We start from the raw sequence: 18455 nt of genomic DNA on the forward strand, positions 1-18455 counted from the left end.
CTCCTTCCCTTCCACGGTAGGTTAGGAACTGCCAGTCACTGCCTCTGTATAAGGCTGGCATCTCCTAGCCAAGATGCAGATTCCTTGTAGGGTGCACGAACACACTCATGGTGGCGTGAACACAAAGCCTGAACTTGTGGTTCCAGTCGCCAGCCTGCCCAGCTTGCTCAGATGGGATGTATGATGCAGGCAATACTGTTAATGTGATGCAGGAAAGCATTTTACCTTCTGCAGATAAACAGAGAGAACACATTGGTAATCCTCATGGATTCAGCATGGCTTGACCACACCCTCCACTGCCCTGGTGGAAGCTAATATACTTTACTTTCCTTTCAAATAGGCAGCACTTGCTGTATGGATCACTATCCTCCGTTTCATGGGAGACCTCCCTGAGCCGAAATATCATACAGCCATGAGTGATGGTGGCGAGAAGATACCAGTCATGACAAAAATCTATGAGACCCTTGGGAAGAAGACCTATAAAAAAGAATTGCAGGCTCTGCAGGGAGAAGGAGAGGTAACTGCTGTGGCTGTAAAAGATGCTGTTATTAGGTGTTAGATATTGAAATGTGTTAGAAACAACCTGTGGGGTTTGCTGCAGGCAGGCAATCTGTCGCTTTTATTTGCTATTGTGCCACAAAGGGAGAATTGCCTGTGTGTCACATGTTGATCCCATCCCTCCTTCTTCACTGTGACAGCTGAATGTCCCACAGCAATACAATAAGGAAAGTGCCCTGGTGTCTCTCGTGGTGCTTTGGTCTCTCTCCTCCTCTTTGTAGGACAGGAATAAGTGGGGGACCATGATGTCCTGTATCATCGATCTCTCATTTGGGGATTTCTTCTTGATCTGCCCTGGGTCAGAAGAAACTAAATTAAAAATGTGTCCTTAATCTTGGAGCAGGAAGTGAACAGTTATCAGGAGATTAAGCTGTGGAATTAAAATTAAAAAATCCCTATTGCATCATTAGTGCATTCTGAGATGTCACTGGATGACTTTGTCTTAAGACCTCTCCCAGATAAGACATTTTTCTGGTTAAATCAGTGTCCATAGCACTGGTCTGCTTTCATCTTTGGCAATCATTTTATTCAATAGAACAAGATATTACCTGATACTGGTATTTTCTAGATGTCACTGTTGCATTTGCAAGAAGCCTTCTATAGTATCATCTAAGCAAGCTGCTGGGACATTTGCAGATGTAAATTGACAAATCTCTTATATTTTGGAGACAGTGATATCATTCGGAACTTTCAGTGAATCACCTGAGAAGGACAACAGCCTCATCTGGGTTGTAACTGTAAAAGTATACACCAAGAATCACCTTTCATTCCTTTTATAACTTTTTGCTTGTTTATTACAATGGGGCATATTTTGGCCAATTGAAACATGAGGTGGTTCAGAAGAGAAGGAAAATTTAAGCTGCCATTTTTCTCTGTGATTACATCTTTTCTGCAGTGTGCACTACAGCGCAGAGAGATGTCTGAGCTGCCCTGGAGCATGATGATATACAAATCCAGATTTACAGTACCAACTTTGCTTTATAGTCAAAATAAAATGTCACAGCTGCAAGACTCAAAGTGTTGAACTGATGTAAAATCAGTCTTTTCAAAGTTGCTTAAATGGGAAGAGGTTAACTGAATCCAAAAGTGAAGTTATTATCCATGCCATTTTAATCCCACAGCTGGTATAAATCTGGTATAAAAGTAGAAAACCAACAGTAACTTGATGATGAGTGATCAATGCCTGTTTCTGTCTCACATCAAATTCATTCTTCTGGGAAATCTGATAGACTACAGAGCTAGTTAACAGTGATGAAACCATAGTGAGTATCTACCTGTCCGTGAATCCCTGACTAGATGACTTCCATCTCACAAACCTGCTGTGCAAATGGCTTGTCTCAGAGAGTGGTCTTGCTCATCTCATTTGTGACACAGGAACAAGCCTGAGTGGCTTACAGCAGAACTGGGCAGACCGAGGTCGAATATGAGTCAGCCATGGTTTTGGGGCACACGGGAACATGGATCCAGACTTGTGGTTCCTACCAGCCTCTGAAATATCTCACTCTGCCCAGGATTAATGGTCTTTTGCTGAAGCCCAGAGGAGGCAGAGAGAGCATGTACTTGAGAGGGCTCTATGTCTCACCGCATTGCATCTACGCCTCTTGCTTTGCAGAGTACTCACATTGATGGGCACAAGAAGAACAGTGTGCGGCACAAACTGGTCTCCTTAACACTCAAGAAGAAATCCAAACTGACGGAGGAGGTGAGAGGAGACGCTTGGCCGCCTGGCAGCACAAGTGCCGTTGGATTGTCTGCAGCCCTCTCTGACTCTCTTCTGCTTTTCCCTAGACAACATAGAACCAGCCCTCCTCTGGGTTTGGCGCTACCTGTCTCTCTGCCTGAAAGATTTAAGGAGTGTTTAAGGGGAAAGGTTGGCTTCCCGTGTCTCCTTGAGTCATTCTGCACCTCGCACCGGCTTCCCCTCGGCTACTGTTCTCCATCCATCCAGCACCTTCCCTTCCCTCTTTCACAGCCCTCCATCCAGCTGCCGATATCTCCCACCACTTTGTGATGGTCTGAATGTTATCCCTGCTTTTAGCTTCCTGCCCTCTACCATGGCAGAGGTAGCAGAGGTGGAGTCTCTAAATGCACTTCCTGTGCTCCTCTCCAGTGCTAGGGGTAAAACTCCCCATGGGAGCAGCTAGCTCAAGCTGAGAGTTTTTAAAGATCTCATCTCTAAAGAGTGAGGAGAGATAAATGTTTGGAGGAGGGTGAAAGCAATGCAAGGACCTGGATTCAGTCTTCTTTTGCACACTGCCATATCCACTTCCAGAACAGGCACCATCTCGCCTTGCTGTAGCTGCTTGAGATCATGAAGATTGCTCTCTGAGATAGTCACCCACCTTCCCTTTGGGGTCAGTGGGGAGAAATAAGACCCAATCCAGTTTACCCTGAGGAGGGTTTGAATGCACTTTAGGAACGTCTGTCTCTCTTCAGTGGCTCTAAATGGAGACTGGATTGACGAGCTGAGACAGAGAGCTGATAGGCAGATGAATGCCATCCCTGTTTTTACAAACAGTACCATGCTTATGCGCTTTTGGCTGCATCATTAGCATGAGGAGTGGGTCCGTTTTATCAGTGTTTTAGTATTTTTTATATAACTGAGTTAAAGGGACATGCCTTCCTTGTCAATAAGCTGGAGTTACTCCAAAGATCCTTGATTGCCCTTTCCTGACTGCAGAACAAGATCAGAGCTGTGATGCAAGGGTGCCATTGTAGAAACACTGGGCAAAGATGAAGGTGGGAGTATGGCTAGATAGGACCATTTTCAGCTTCACCCCTATGTGATTAAAGCCAACAAAGTCACACCCTCCCATCACTGATGAAGTGCTAGGTTGAAGAACTTCTGAGAGCCCTCCTGGCTGGCGGAGGAGTCCTCCTGGGGGAGCACCACACATTTGGGATGGAGGTGGGGGGGGGCACAGTAACTGGCTGTAGTGAAAGAGAGCAATGTGTCTGGTTGGCAGGTGACAAAGAGACTTCACGATGGTGAGTCCACGCTCCAGGGTAATAGCATGCTTGAAGACCGACCCACCTCCAACCTGGAGAAGCTCCATTTCATTATTGGTAATGGCATCCTCAGGCCAGCCTTAAGGTTAGAAATCAAGACAAAGGCATAAACATGCCATTCTTTTCATTCCTTCTTCCTTGAGCTATTCCTGTCTTAATGATTTTTCTACTGTGTGCAGCTTTACAGAGCTCTCATTGTATCATTTTTCTGGTTGTATTGTATAATATGGGCCGGGCTGGATCATATTCCTTACTGTTCACGTAAGGCCTGGTGGAAATACCGGGCAGACGGACCAAAATACTTCTGAAAGTGCCAGTGGGTACTGGATTGTTTTTTTAATGCTTACTCTTGCTGTTCACTACCCTTTGTTTTCTGTTTGACCATTTAGATCCCTTTTGTTTGTGTGAGTATTTTTAATGGTATACTAATGGAAAACTCAAACTCATTTCAGTTGCTGTATTAAGCATACAAAAATTAGACAGCCAAATTAAGGACAACTGTACCTCTTTGGTTTAGCCAGTTTATGTTTTTGCGTTATAATACAGTCTTTGTTTATGTAGTCTCATGCTCTTTTCACTCACACCTGTCTGCTTACTCCAGGAACAGGGTGGGTATCCTCATCTGGTGACTAGCTTCTCTAATTGTCATTTTATTCTCCCAGTTCACAATGAATCCTTTGGCTTTACTTTTCTGCAAAAGTCACTTCTGAAAGCCGACCTACTAGTGCCCAGTGGGCTTTCCTGTGGGATTTGTTAGTGTGACATGTTGGCTAATGTTTTGGCTGCCTCCCACGTAGATGAGGAAGTACTGTTATCCCCCATTTTGCATGTTGAGAGCTAAGGTTAGAGGCAAAACTGGACATGAATTCCCAAATTGAGATACCCATCAATGTACATACCTGTTTGTATGTAAGAGCTGAACAAACACTGACCCCCGTTGGAGCTTCCAGAAAACAAGTTCAGGTGTCTCAAGAGGAACAGCCGGTAAATGAAGACTCCCAACGGGTTGCCCTCTATGAAAATTAGTTTAGGAGACTCCCTTGGTATCACTGGAAACGATTTTGAGAAATCAGGGTAGACTCCCATCATCTAGAGGTAACATTCAGCTCCCTGAGCCTTGAGACTCCCCTTTATTTCCCTCTTTCTCTAAGCAGTGTCCGTCAGCTAAGGGAAATCTCAGCTGAAGCATAGGAAAGACTCAGCAGCAGTTAAATTAGTATCCCTGTGATTCTAAAATGAACTTCTTTCAACCACACGCAGACAGAGTCTGTCTCTGTCTCTATTCTCATTGAAAAACACAACCTCATTAGCTCTAATGTTTATTTTTAATTTCTATTGCAGGGATGAAATCTACTGTCAGATCTGCAAGCAACTCACCCAGAATCCATCCAAAAGCAGCCATGCAAGAGGTTGGATCCTGATGTCCCTCTGCGTGGGATGTTTTGCTCCTTCTGAGAAGTTTGTGAAGGTAAATTGTAGATTATATTTGTCTAGAATTCTCTGCCAATGTATTTTCTTTTCCATCCATGGGACCAGCTTTTCTCTTGCGTTTCACAGTAGAAGGAATGCTGGTCTCTATCTCTGACAGTGATATCAAGTTCCTAATCGGTAAGAAAAGTGTACGTGATCCCAAGCTCAATGTCTAAAGTGAATCAGATGAATCGCTCCTGATAAGTGTCTCTCTTTCCTGTGACTCTAAAGGGAATGTATACAACCAATTTAGATGATGCCTCCCCCGAGCGTGAAGATGTGATTAAGTAACTTCTGGAAGGAAACTTGATTGTAGGAGACTGTAAGGGGAATTCAGACACCCAGAATGGCCCACACTTCTGTATTTCTCACATGCAAGGGTCTGTGCATTCATTCAAACATCTGTTGGCTTTGACAGTATGACCTCAGACATGTAGTCTTAGCAAATTTGAGAAGGAATAGTATTACACAGCTAATAATAAATAAAGTTAATATAAAAAAATCTACACAGAAAGGGAGAGGTTTACTTTACCTGAAGGTGTGTTGTATAGTTGCTCTCTACATGCTACAACTTACCCTACCATGTGTCATACTGAAAACATCCAACTGTACATAGCCTCATGAGAGATGATACATAATGTATCTTCAGAAGCACTGTGGAACAGCATGACTGAAATCAGTGGGAGATGCTAAGTGGCTGATGTTCTTGAAAATCAGCTTTTCTTAAGGATTTTCTGTTTTTTCCTGGACAAAGTCTATTTTTTGTTGCCTAGATTTGAAAATCCTGCCTTCCAAATGAGTTACATACCTAGAGTCTGACAAACACCACTGGACTGCTCGTGTTAGTTCCATGCCTAAGAGTTTAGATGGCGCAGCGCAAATGGCTCAGTACTACGTCTTTGCTACTACGTGACAAGACCTCCTTTGTTCCTCTCAGATCTTTCAGTGTTGGAGCCTGGACCTGCTCCCAGGTCTGCTGGAGATAAAGAGGTTCTATTAATTCATACAGATACCAAATCAGGTATTTGGTCCTCAGCACTGAAAGAGCTGAAGCCAAGAATAGAAATCCTTCCTTCATCCTAGAATGTACTTTAATAAAGCAGATAAATCACTGGCGAAGTGGCAAAAAAAATAAATTATGTCTGGAAATAAGATCTGAGAAAGTATTACCACAGGAGGTCATGTGGGTTTAAGTCTTTAATAGCAGAAGATTATTTTAGGTGAGTGAAGCACTTCTCAGAAATAATTTATGGGTAGCTCTGGAGATTCAGACAAAAAATCATGGAACAATTTGTGTTGGAAGGGACCTTTAAAGTTCACCTAATCCAGCTCCCACTGCAGTGAGCAGGGAAATCTTCAACCACATCAGGTTACTCAGAGCCCTGTCCAACCTGACCTTGAATATTTCCAGGGATGGGACATCTACCACCTCTCTGGGCAACCTGCGCTATTACTTCACATGTATCTCTGCCCAAAGTTATGGTCCGTGTTGAAATACGTGGCAGTATTCCAAATAGCTTTGGAGAGACTTTATACTAATTCTGCCCTTATTCATGACCATTTTGCACCTTGGGCTGTTGGAGATGAAGAGCAGCCTATGGTGAATGAACCTCCTTGAGTATGAGTGTAAATAACACTTGCAGCAGCTCATACTGTGGTTACCTTTCAAGGACTCAGTCTCACAACCATCAACAAACAGGCAGTGACTTGAGTAATGTCTCAGAGCTCCTCTGAAGCCACCGTAGTTATCCATGGGGACATCATGGACACCTTCCAGCTTAAAATGTTATGTCATAAGATAAAGTAGTCTCATGATGAAGTGTTAATTCTGCCCCAAGACCACCTATGTATCCGTCCAGACTCACTTTTTTGTTTTGTGAAAAGCAGAGGAATATTCAAAGTTTGTTGAAGTTCAGTTGAAGTTCAGGGAATGCTTCTGTTTAGAAGCTACATTAACCCAGGCCACCCAGGCCAATGTGTTCTGGGTTGGGAGACAAACTCCACGTCAGTGCCAGACCTTACTCTCAGACTTTTAATCTATTAGTACCATGTTTTCAGGAGTTAGTAGTCACTTGGAATCTGGTTTACTATTATTTATTGACTTTAACCATGCAATAGTTACCATTGAATGTATGATAGCCATGCAGTTGGCTTTTAGCCACTTAGCTAGGTGATATTCTGTTAACCTCATGTTTTTTTCAGTTGCTGCCCTAGCTTCTTATTTAGCAGTAGTTATCCACCATTTTAATAGAAGGAAAAACATGTATGGGTAAATATCTCTTAGCATTTCTTTCCTGTACTCTTCCATGCAATGAATGTTGTATCAGACTCCTGGTTCTCTCCCGAAACCACTAGGCTCAAAATTTAGTAGCAACAATATTATGGAAAAAAAGATGAGGAATTTCAGGAAACTCTTGTGCCTAAAACTTCTTCTGCAACCGTCAAAAGCAACAGTTAGAACTGAACATTTTGAGAAGGATTTAGCTGATTGAGAGGCAGTTTTCGATGTTTTACTGCTCCCAAATATGAAGGTTATGCTTTAGAATCCATTAGACACCTTTTTCGCATCATATGCTTAGCGTGTGTCAGGACGTACCAGCACTCCTGTTCTTTGTATCTTTCTTTCAGCTTGTAATGGACTTCAATGGGAAGGTTTAGTCAAAGGGAAGGAGAAATACTAAAAATCTGTAATTACCTAGTCCATCATTAACAACATAATTAAAACCACACTTTTACACAGTATTAGCTGCTTGTAATCATTTGCAACAGCTCCCATCTGTATGACCTGACTGTATTACCTAGTTATTTCAGAGTACCTCTGGAAGATAACGATTGACAGAGATGTCTGTCTCTCTACCCATGTTACTTATGGAATGACAGTGTTACGGAGCAGAGTCTGTGTTACTGAAGAAACAGCTGTTATCATTCAGAGAGCTCTCTACCAATCTATAAGGTCTCTGAAAAATACAATTTATAGACCTATTAGTCTTATCTTCCTTCTTGGCCAAGATGTTATATTTTTAAGGATATTATCTTTCATATTGTGGAAGTCCTGGATTTCATTTTCTCTACAATTATGTGGTTATATGTTTAACACAAGGTGAAGTGCTTCAAATCCTGGTCTAGGATCCTCTGAAATGCAATTTAAAACTGACTAAATAACATCTGTTTAATGTAATTGTGAAGAATCTTTTGTACTGACAGCTAAGTGTTCTGAGTGGCATTTGCTTACAGTTCCCCTGAATCGTTACTGACAGGTCTTTTTCATTCTCTCCCATCTATGATCTTTTTGGCCAACGCTCAATAGCATTTTGTAATACGTCTTTAAAATACAGAGATAGAAATCAGTGGCAGCAATAGCAGGGATGGAAAAGCTTCTGCACTGACTTCAATCAAAGGTTTGTCTAGGCTGGTATCTTATCTTCACTGAGGCCAGAAATGCACAGTATGAGAACAAGGCAAAGGTGTGGGCTGTCCTACTCTTAGCTTCCAGCAATGTAGTATAGGAACATCCTGAGACTGGGCGGTATCACTGCCACTGGCAGTCCCAAGGGGCTTTCTCCAATAACTCATTGCTTTTTAACCTTTGCAAATACTTGGCCTCTAGAGCTAACCAATGTGTTCCTGGCTGCCAACAGTATTTACGGAACTTTATCAATGGAGGTCCTCCAGGTTATGCACCCTATTGTGAAGAGAGGCTAAGGCGGACATTTGCCAATGGGACAAGGACTCAGCCACCCAGCTGGCTGGAGCTGCAGGTATGAACCCCTCCATCTCTTTCTCAGGCAGCTGGGGCTCAGGATTTGAGCCTTTCACTATCAGGGGAACCACATCTCTGTCAGGATAGAAAGTAGCGTGACAAAATGCCTATTTTTCTCAAGAATTTTCAGTTATTTCCAAGATACTGCATTCCATATGCATCCTGGCTTTGCTCTAGAGTGTGCTGAAGATCAATCCATTTGACTACTTCAATACTTGTAAATTAAATATGCTCAAGAGTGTTCTCAGACACTAAGGCCAGCTGGCACGAAGCATGCCCTATTTATGCTAGGAAACTGCCTTCCAGATGAAGGTGGATACAGGCAAGCTGCCAACCAAAAATGGTCCCTGGTACTTGTTCAGGGATAGCCATCGCTGAGACAGGCACAGTTTGTGAAGTAATTACTCAGCTTCTTTGCTATTTACTAGCAGAGACAGCTGTGCTCCAGTGCTCAGGAACATTCCCAGGCCTGCTTGTATTTACTGGATTAGACACTTTGATGACTGAATGTGTTAAATAAAAATACGTGAGACTTCCAAGTGCATCCGGTGGTTGACCATATGTTATCCTTTTGAGAAGCATATTATGGTAATATCTCAGAAATTAGAAAATGCTTATCACAGTTGGGTGGAAGAGTATGTGAGTGAATAGTCTTGGTGGGATTGAAATACAGAAGCCTTTATAAAGTTTGACTTTAATCCATTAGGCAACCAAGTCCAAGAAACCGATCATGCTACCTGTTACATTTATGGATGGGACAACAAAAACGCTATTAACTGACTCCGCAACAACTGCTAAAGAGCTCTGTAACTCTTTGGCTGACAAAATCAGCCTGAAGGACCGATTTGGCTTTTCGCTTTATATTGCACTTTTTGATAAGGTATGTTTTATGCTGTATTCCTGACTAGCTCTGTGAAAGAAGAGGGAAGTTCTCCATGCTGTCACATATCTTCTAGAGGGCAGAAGGGCACTGTGCTCTGAGAAAATGGCCAGCATTGAGGTCAAGAAGGAACGTTTCTACAGTACAAGGGCCAGCATGATTTTCACAATATGAGTAGTCAAACGCTGGAGCAGGGCAATAGAAACACAGATATCTCCCTCTTTGGAGATATTCAGAATTTAACAGAAGGCACGGAGCAACTTGAGCTTAAACCTGGCTGGATGCCAGGTGCCTAGCAGGCTGCTCTATCATTCGTCTCCTCATTTGGACAGGAGAGAGAAAATGAAATAAAAGGCTCGTGGGACAAGATAAGGACTCATTCATTTCCATCATGGACAAAACAGACTTGACTTGGGGAAAAGTGAATTTAATTCATTACCAATCAAATCAGAGTAGGATCATGTGAAATAAAACTGAAGCTTAAAACACCTTCCTCCCACTCCTCCCTTCTTCCTGGGCTTAACTTTACTCCCAAACTGAATGTTTTGGACGTCTACTTCCTCCCCCCGAATGGTGCAGGGGTAGGGGGAATGGGAGTTACGGTCAGTTCATCACACTTTGTCTCTCCACTCCTTCCTCCTCAGAGTGAGGACTCCTCACAGTCATCCCCTGCTCGAGCATGGGGTTCTCCCCACAGGAGGCAGTCCTTCCATTAACTTCTCCAGCATGAATCCTTCCTACAGGTAGTCGTTCTTCATGAACTGCTCCAGTATGGGTTCCCTCCATGGAATGCAGTCCTTCAAGAACAGACTGCTCCAGCATGAGTCCCCCCCAGGGTCACAAGTCCTGCCATCAAACCTGCTCCAGCATGGGCTCCTCTTTCCAGGATTCCATGAGCCCTGCCATAATCCTGCTCCAGCTGAAGTTGCTGGGTTTCAACCACCACACCTTCTTAAATATGCTATCTCAGAGGTGCTGCCACCATCACTGATGGGTTTGGCCTTGGCCAGTGGCAGATCCATCTTGGAGCCATCTGTCATTGGCTTTATCACACACAAGGAGAGCTTCTATCAGCTTCTCACAGAAGCCACTCCTGTAGCCCTCTCTGCTACCAAAACTTTGCCACACAAACCAAATACAAAGATAGCCTTGACATCATCAAAGATGGCCTGTGGGCCAGACAAGAAACCTCCACAAATGCCTTTCCACCTACATTATTCTGTGGTGCTGTACTCTTACTCTTGGTCAAGCTACTTTGAGTTGAATTTCCAGTAAAACTAACAGCCTATATTTTTATGTAAGGGAGGAACTACATTTAATTGGAAAGATAATGCTTGAAATTAAGCTTCCAAAATGAGCTAAGATCTGAACTGCTATGCTTGCATTAGTGTTTAGCCCCATTTACTTAGCCTAAAAACATTTTTTTTTTCACAGAAATTCCATAAAGATCAAGGTGAGTGTAATGAGAAGGGGAAACAGACCTACGGTAAAACCTGATCAGGGGAGACAACAGCTACAAGCCAGTGAAATAAAATTATTCCTACAGCTGCTATGTAAAGGGATGAAGTATATTTTCACCTCAAGATGTGGCCATCTCTGCCTGTGGGTGGAGAAGGAAATAGTTTATACTCCGTCTTCTTGGTCTTTTTTGAGGAGGCTTTCATTCAGGGATGTTCATTCTGAGGAGACATAGTGATTCATAGTCTTGTGCCAGACCACGGAGAAGCGATAAGTCTCATGTAATAGGACAGGCTTTTACTCTGAGTTTGTGTGATGCTTAGCATGATTGGATCTGAGTCCATGACTTTGAAACAGAGTGTTTCAAAGAACAGTACAAATAAAAAATACTTTTATAGTGGGACCATTGGTTTTGCTAACTCACGATGATGCGCTCCTTTCATTCTGGATGGGAAATTGGGACCCAAAACAAAATAGCTATGCTGTAGACCTCTTCAGTCTTGGCTGACTAGTAAAGATAGATTTTATTTCTTTAGATTATAAAGGAAGTGTTTATGAATGACTCAGAGATATCTCTGTCTAGAGAAGTCAGCATTTAGTTGGGTGAATGCCACATTTTCCTCTGCTCTAACTAGGTCTCTTCGCTGGGGAGCGGCAATGACCATGTGATGGATGCTGTGTCTCAGTGTGAGCAGTATGCCAAAGAGCAGGGAGCGCAGGAGCGCAACGCACCTTGGCGACTCTTCTTCAGGAAGGAGATCTTTACTCCTTGGCACAATCCAAGTGAGGACAATGTGGCCACCAATCTCATTTACCAACAGATTGTGCGAGGGGTGAAGTTCGGGGAGTATCGGTGTGACAAGGTATGTGATTTCAGCAGCTACTGGTCTGGTCTGACATATATATCCCTGACATGGTGAAGTAGGTTCATGAAGGGAAATGAAAGATCTTCCTCCCTGCGCACCTGCTAGCTTGAGGGTTATGGCATTCACTTGGGAAACAACAGCTACATGAATCAGATCCTCTTGTCTGTGGACAGACTGGATGCTCCCATGTGCTGCATGAGCACTTTTTCCTGGTGAATTATGGATGGGACAGTAAATGGCCACTTCATCCATCAGCATCAGTCTGGAGGGTCACAGGTAGTCTGTACACAGCAGGATCCATTTTTGTGAATCCTGGTAAGCCTTAGCCATGAGAGATGCTTTTCAGGATACCCAGATCTCTGTCATGCAATGCAAACCAAATAAAGCTGCCATATATTGAAAGGATATTCGCAGCAGAAATTTATGCCTCCGGAGTCTCTGGGAATTTACAGGATTATTCCAGTGTCATCTCAAGAAACATAAAAATTTCTGACAATGTCCATCACGTTTTTAGTTTGGTTTTGGCTTTTTCGCTTGTGTTTAAAATCATCTAGATGTCAAATTGTTATCTCTCTTCCCCAACACCTAATCATTCTCCTATGGTCCGGTGAAGTCCAGTCACTTTGGGAATTAAATCACCTTTTCCCATCTATATTGCACTAACTGAAATTCTTTTATGCTATCAGAAGTCCTGCTTTCTTCCAGCCTTGCTCTTGCTCCTGGTCTCCTTGTGCTATTGTCATCTCAGTAGTTGTATTATTTCACCCCAAAGTGCTTGGAATGTAGCTGCACCAAAGGACTTTTTACAGTTCTGCATTATGCACAAGTGCTTCACTTGCTTGTCTCCTCAAGTATAAGAAATGATGGATTTATGCAGTTTGCAACCATTAAATTCTGCCTTCTGTAGCAAAATTGCCCACTTCTGGCTGCTGGCATCAGAAGCAGACTGAACTGCAAGGAAAAACTGGGGCAAACAGAATCAGAGGGTTGCATGGTGCTGGTCATTGAATATGTTAAGGCTTAATCATAGCTTTTAGTGACCAATCTCCTGAACTTTGGATGTGCAAAAAGCACTGGAGAGGTTCTGCTGAAAGAAAGCATCCCCACACCAATCTGAAGCAGCAGTACATCCAGCCTCCACAAAGAGCTCTGTGAACGATGAAAGATGGATGTTGAGGTGGTGGCCTGGTAACAGCTTTAAGTTGGCTTTTTTTGGCTCCCACAGGAAGAAGATCTGGCAGAACTGGCTTCCCAGCAGTACTATGTGGACTATGGGTCAGAAATGGTACTGGAAAGGCTGCTAAATCTAATTCCATCCTACATCCCGGACAGAGAGATCACAGCTTCGAAAACAGTGGAAAAATGGGCTCAGCTCATTATAGCTGCACACAAAAAGGTGGGAACAATAGGTGATCTTGCCAGGACCGAGGCATGCCTCTGTAGCTTTGTGTGCCTTTTAAATATATGTCAGACACCGTAGCTCAGCTCTTAGCCTGCCCTAGAGAAAGGGCAGGTTTTGTACTACTTGTATTCACCTTTACCACTGGTTTTGAGGCAAGGTGTGACAGAAGAAAGCAACCTGCAGAGAGTCACTGTGAGAAACAAAATGCCATCTGTGTGGTGTCATTCATGGTCCAGAAATTTATAGTGTTATTGGTTGTATTACAGTGACTGTTCATGTCTCAGAACAATGTCAGTACCTTATGAAGCCAGGTGTTGTACAAAACCTCCCTGACTTCCATAACAACGTTTGTGACAACTTCCCACAGCCACACCTTCCATAACACATTACCTATGACTTGTGACCCACCATGAGGATTGGTCATCCAGGCATGAGAATTGGCATTCATTTAACAGCAGGATTCAGCTTTAGATTAAGACCCCTAAAATATAAGCATATTCATATGTGTTAGAAATCTCACCTCCCACTACTGTCAGTGGACACAGCAAGGATGCAATTCAGTTGGATCTTGCAGGTCCTCCATCAGACTGTCAGCTGCATAGAGAAGTCTTAGTTGTCTGTTCTTAAGGGCTATTGAGTGCCTGTTTCCAGCTAAAGGACTGTCAAGCTGAAAGGTAGACACCTACCCACCCTAGGGAAACACAGAGTTAAGCGAGGTGAATCCCACCCAGACGGGTCACTCTAGATGCTTGCACAGCTTTCTCAGAGTTGTATTATTCCCTGAAGTGGGAATCAGAATTTTGCTAGGACTTTGTCCTACCTGTCACGTGTTCCTGTAGGACTTTGGCCCTTAGCCTTATTGAGACCTAAACTGGTATTAATTCCATGATCTTCAGGTGACATGAACTGGTTTTGTTTGCTCTCTTGCTGGGTGTGATTGGGTTTGTGCTTTACGTTGGTTGTAATTTGTTTTGTCTGTAGGGAATTTATACTCAAAAGAGGACAGACCCCAAAAAAGTCAAGGAAGAGGTAGTTGATTTTGCACGTTTCAAGTGGCCTTTGCTGTTTTCTCGGTTTTACGAAGCCTTCAAATTCTCAGGTGAGTCAGTAGGGTACATCCCCGAAGTACAGGATGCTCCAAAGCATAAAGAAGGAGAGATAGGGGTTTCACAGACAAGACTTAATGGGCCATCTAGCTGGTCATTTTTAGATATGTTATTTTTTGGTGCATCCTGATTAGCAATGGCGCAGAGTCTGCCTCTATGTCTCTTACTAAATGACACTGATTTTTTTGACAGTTGCATCTTCCTCTGAACTTTTCTATATCCTAAGATATAGAAAAGATTGTATGTCTTGTCTCTAACCCAGGTCCAAGCCTGCCTAAAAATGATGTGATTGTAGCTGTCAACTGGACAGGGGTATACTTTGTGGATGAACAGGAGCAGGTTCTCCTAGAGCTCTCTTTCCCAGAGATCACAGCTGTGTCAAGCAGCAGGTAAGGAGGAATAGACTTAGCTGGTGATCTCACCCTAGAACAGTCTTTTTCCAGACTTTGGCTCTTGATGCCGTTATCTTTCCTGTTTATGTCTCTTATAAAAATATATCCCAGAGGCGGAAAGCTGCAAGGGCAGAGTTTCACCTTGGCTACCATTAAAGGCGATGAATATACTTTCACCTCCAACAATGCAGAGGATATCCGGGACCTGGTGGTGACCTTCCTTGAAGGACTAAGGAAAAGATCCAAGTATGTGGTCACTCTCCAAGATAACCCAAACCCTGGTACGTAAATGGCTGAGACCAGTGGCAAATGTATTGATAGATTAATTACTCCAAAGGGACTTGGGGAAAAAAAAGCCCCACAAACTAACAGTTGTTCTTCTTGCAGTGGGAGAAGAATCTGGATTCCTCAGCTTCCTCAAAGGAGATCTCATAGTTCTGGACCAGGACACAGGAGAACAAGTTATGAACTCAGGGTGGGCTAATGGGTTCAATGAACGTACCAAACAGAGAGGGGATTTTCCAACTGATTCCGTCTACGTCTTGCCTACAGTCACCATGCCTCCACTGGAGATAGTGGTAAGCTGTCTTACAAAATGACACAGCTTGATACAAACCCCAAGGAGGTCAAAATCCTCCTGGAGAGCTTAGAACTGACCAGAATCTCTCTGATAATAAGGTGGAAACCAAAGCACCTGAGAGAGGTGACCGGTTGTCTGAGGCAGAAGTGATCTCCGCCTTTCTTCTGTTCTTGTCTTTTTGAATACCACAAGCTTGTGACTTGGAATATCCATGAATCATACTAAATCCCTCCATCTTGTCTGATTACTTGAAGGTGTATTTGGGGTTGGATGGAACCACTACATTCAGGCATGCAGTTGCAGGATCCCAAGCACATTATCTTTATTAGGAAATGATCCACACTGTGGAAACATTTCTTATTCCTTGCATTAATGAATGAGAATGGCACAGAGAAATGACAATTGCACAGCTCTTGCTGACTATTAACTGGAATTAAAGGATTAGTCTTATTCACTTGCTGTTCCTCTTCTCATTTTGTATCTACTTCCTCTGTCTGAATGCATCAAATATATATTATATCAAATATACCAGGTGACAGAGACCTTTTCATCCCACAGGCACTGGTCACGATGACCCCAGACCAACGACAAGATGTTATCAGAACCTCTCAGCTGGCAATTTCAGACAGTGAAGAGAGAGTAAAGCCATACACCTTGGAGGAATTTTCCTATGATTATTTTAGGTGACTTTTTAAACCATCCTCAAAAAATATAGGAATAGGAATCAATCTCCAGATAGCTTGGGAATCAGGAATTTTTTGGCTACTGGAAAAGATTCTGAATATCCCTTTATATGGCTTTGTAAAACTGCAGCTTCCAGTTTAGGTGATGGCATTTGAGCTGTAGCTTTTCCACAGACAAAGTTTTATGAAGGATTTCTTCAGTTTGGCTCAGCAGAGGTATAACAGTGTGGAATTTAGTATTATGTGGGAGGCTGTACGTAGTGGTCTGATATTGCCTTCGTATGATCCTATACAGAGCCCCAGACCATACAGGCAGCACCTGAATTAGATGCAGGCATTTTCATCTCAGCTCCAGTGATTTAAATGTGGAGTGCTACTGAATGCAGCTGACCAGACTGATCCTAAAACTCCCACTCCTGTTCAGATGGTCTGGCTGTCCAAACAGACCAACGAGATCCTCTGAAATGTCTTCACCCTGGGAGGTTTGTTCTGCTGGGCAATATCCTTTCAGTGCTGTTGTCCTGACCATCTGTTGCCATCATCCTTCCTCTTGTGGTTAGCAGCTTTTTGGGTTAGGGAAAGTTGGTTTGGTGTCAATACTTGGGTAGGGTCCTTAGGAGACTTTTATGAGCCCTAGGAAAGTACAAGTAGTTATCTTTGAGCAGAACTGGAGCTGGATACTTGCTAAACTGTGAAGTCCCATTTAGTGTAAGAGTACATTAGCCAGGTGCTGTGAGCAATCTTCTAAGGTGAAACAAGATGTCTCCTTTGTCCCTGTAACCTCTTCACCTTTTCTCTTGCTTTGCCTTTGCCACCAGGCCACCTCCCAAGCACACCCTCAGCCGGGTCATGATCACCAAGAGCCGTGGGAAGGACAAACTGTGGTGTTACACCCGTGAGCCCATCAAACAGCCATTGCTGAAGAAGATCCTGGGCAGTGAGGAGCTGTCCCAAGAAGCCTGCATGGCCTTCATTGATATCCTTCTACTGTCTGAGGGAGCCCTTGGGCAAGAGGTCTGGCAGGCAAAGGGCTGAGCAGGCTCTTTAGGGACCCAGGCAAAGCCTATGGAAAGGTGTGTGGTCCCTCTTAAGGGCTGTACAACAATGTCAAAGAGTTGGAGATGAGTCTGACCCTGAAATCTGTACTCAAGCATTCCTGAGATCTCAGAGGTGTCTACTTGTTACAAATGAGGGCCAGGGAACGAGTTACTGAGACCTACTGCTCCACACTGCTTAGTGGTTAGTTCAGTGGCTCTGTTCTGTCTTGTTTCAGCTGTGTGTCTCCAAAATGCATGTGCTATGGAAGGCTATAGCCCTAATCAGTGTGCAAATCAGATGCAAACCGGTCCACATGGCCTCGGGGACAGGGTTTGATGACTGAATATGCCTCACTTGACAGAATGTACACAGCACGAGAGAGAGCTGAGTGCAGACACAGGACCAGCCTGTTGAAGTAGCCTTTATTTTTGGTGACACTTTGCTCTAGGATCCAGACTTCACAGTTTGAACAGTTCTGTTGGTGTAAGCCTGTTACTGATTAATATTACACTAGTGCTGCTACTGTGGGTTTCCTCTTACTAGCAAATAATAACAGGAATTCAAAGAACTGGCAAAAAAAGAAGAAGACATCTGCAGTTTTATCCTTTTCCTTTTTCTGTATTGCAGATGTTAATTCAAAAAAACATGGCCTGTTCTCATGCAGAATAGTTACAGTATGGCATGAAAGTGAAGGTTGTCATTTGGTTTATGTTACTGCAGCTTCACCAGTGTCTGACACCAGCTGAAAATCTGGTCTTTTACAGTGTTACTTTTGTTGTGTGATCAGGTACTACTCAGGTAACACATGATCGCATGCACCTTTCTTAGATATATATATCCTGACCCCAAAGCAATCCTTTCAAGCTGAGACGATGTGTGATGGAGGGGAAGAGTTTGCTGGACAACTTCTAATGTAATTTAAAGCCTTTACCATACACTGCACCCCCTTCCACCAACTTGAAGTCACTTCTGTAGTCATGTGTAGGATGTCTTTAATCACGCTGTAAACAGAAGGGCTTCCCTAAACATCCTGTTGAGATGATCCTTGACTTCTGCCTCCCACCGGTGCTGAAGTATATGGGTGACTACCCATCCAAAAGGACCCGCTCAGTTAATGAGCTGACAGACCAAATATTTGAAGGTGCCTTGAAAGCTGAACCCCTGAAGGATGAAATCTACTGCCAGACCCTCAAGCAGCTCACAGACAACCACATCAAGTACGGGTTGTTCATTCTCTGTGGCCCAAATGCGCT

At 43.4% G+C, this 18455-nt stretch overlaps 1 protein-coding gene across 4 annotated transcripts in view; it reads left to right on the forward strand.

Moving 5' to 3' along the window:
• The window catches only part of MYO7A (myosin VIIA), a 101851-nt gene that overhangs the window by 73466 nt on the left and 9930 nt on the right, over positions 1-18455 (forward strand). For 3 of the 4 annotated variants that reach the window (XM_054069655.1, XM_054069666.1, XM_054069677.1), the window contains 15 exons: positions 341-517; positions 2171-2260; positions 3525-3652; positions 4909-5035; positions 8676-8795; positions 9504-9677; positions 11771-11998; positions 13227-13397; positions 14385-14502; positions 14772-14898; positions 15013-15182; positions 15289-15479; positions 16040-16164; positions 16983-17140; positions 18266-18419. In XM_054069655.1, coding sequence (XP_053925630.1) covers positions 341-517; positions 2171-2260; positions 3525-3652; positions 4909-5035; positions 8676-8795; positions 9504-9677; positions 11771-11998; positions 13227-13397; positions 14385-14502; positions 14772-14898; positions 15013-15182; positions 15289-15479; positions 16040-16164; positions 16983-17140; positions 18266-18419 — 2258 coding nt within the window. Of the gene's footprint in view, positions 1-340; positions 518-2170; positions 2429-3524; positions 3653-4908; positions 5036-8675; positions 8796-9503; positions 9678-11770; positions 11999-13226; positions 13398-14384; positions 14503-14771; positions 14899-15012; positions 15183-15288; positions 15480-16039; positions 16165-16982; positions 17141-18265; positions 18420-18455 lie in introns of all 4 variants that reach the window. The other variant, XM_054069644.1, reaches the window with a different exon arrangement.

Source organism: Cuculus canorus, chromosome 1 (assembly GCF_017976375.1).
Source record: "Cuculus canorus isolate bCucCan1 chromosome 1, bCucCan1.pri, whole genome shotgun sequence".
NCBI classification, from domain to species: Eukaryota; Metazoa; Chordata; class Aves; order Cuculiformes; family Cuculidae; genus Cuculus; species Cuculus canorus.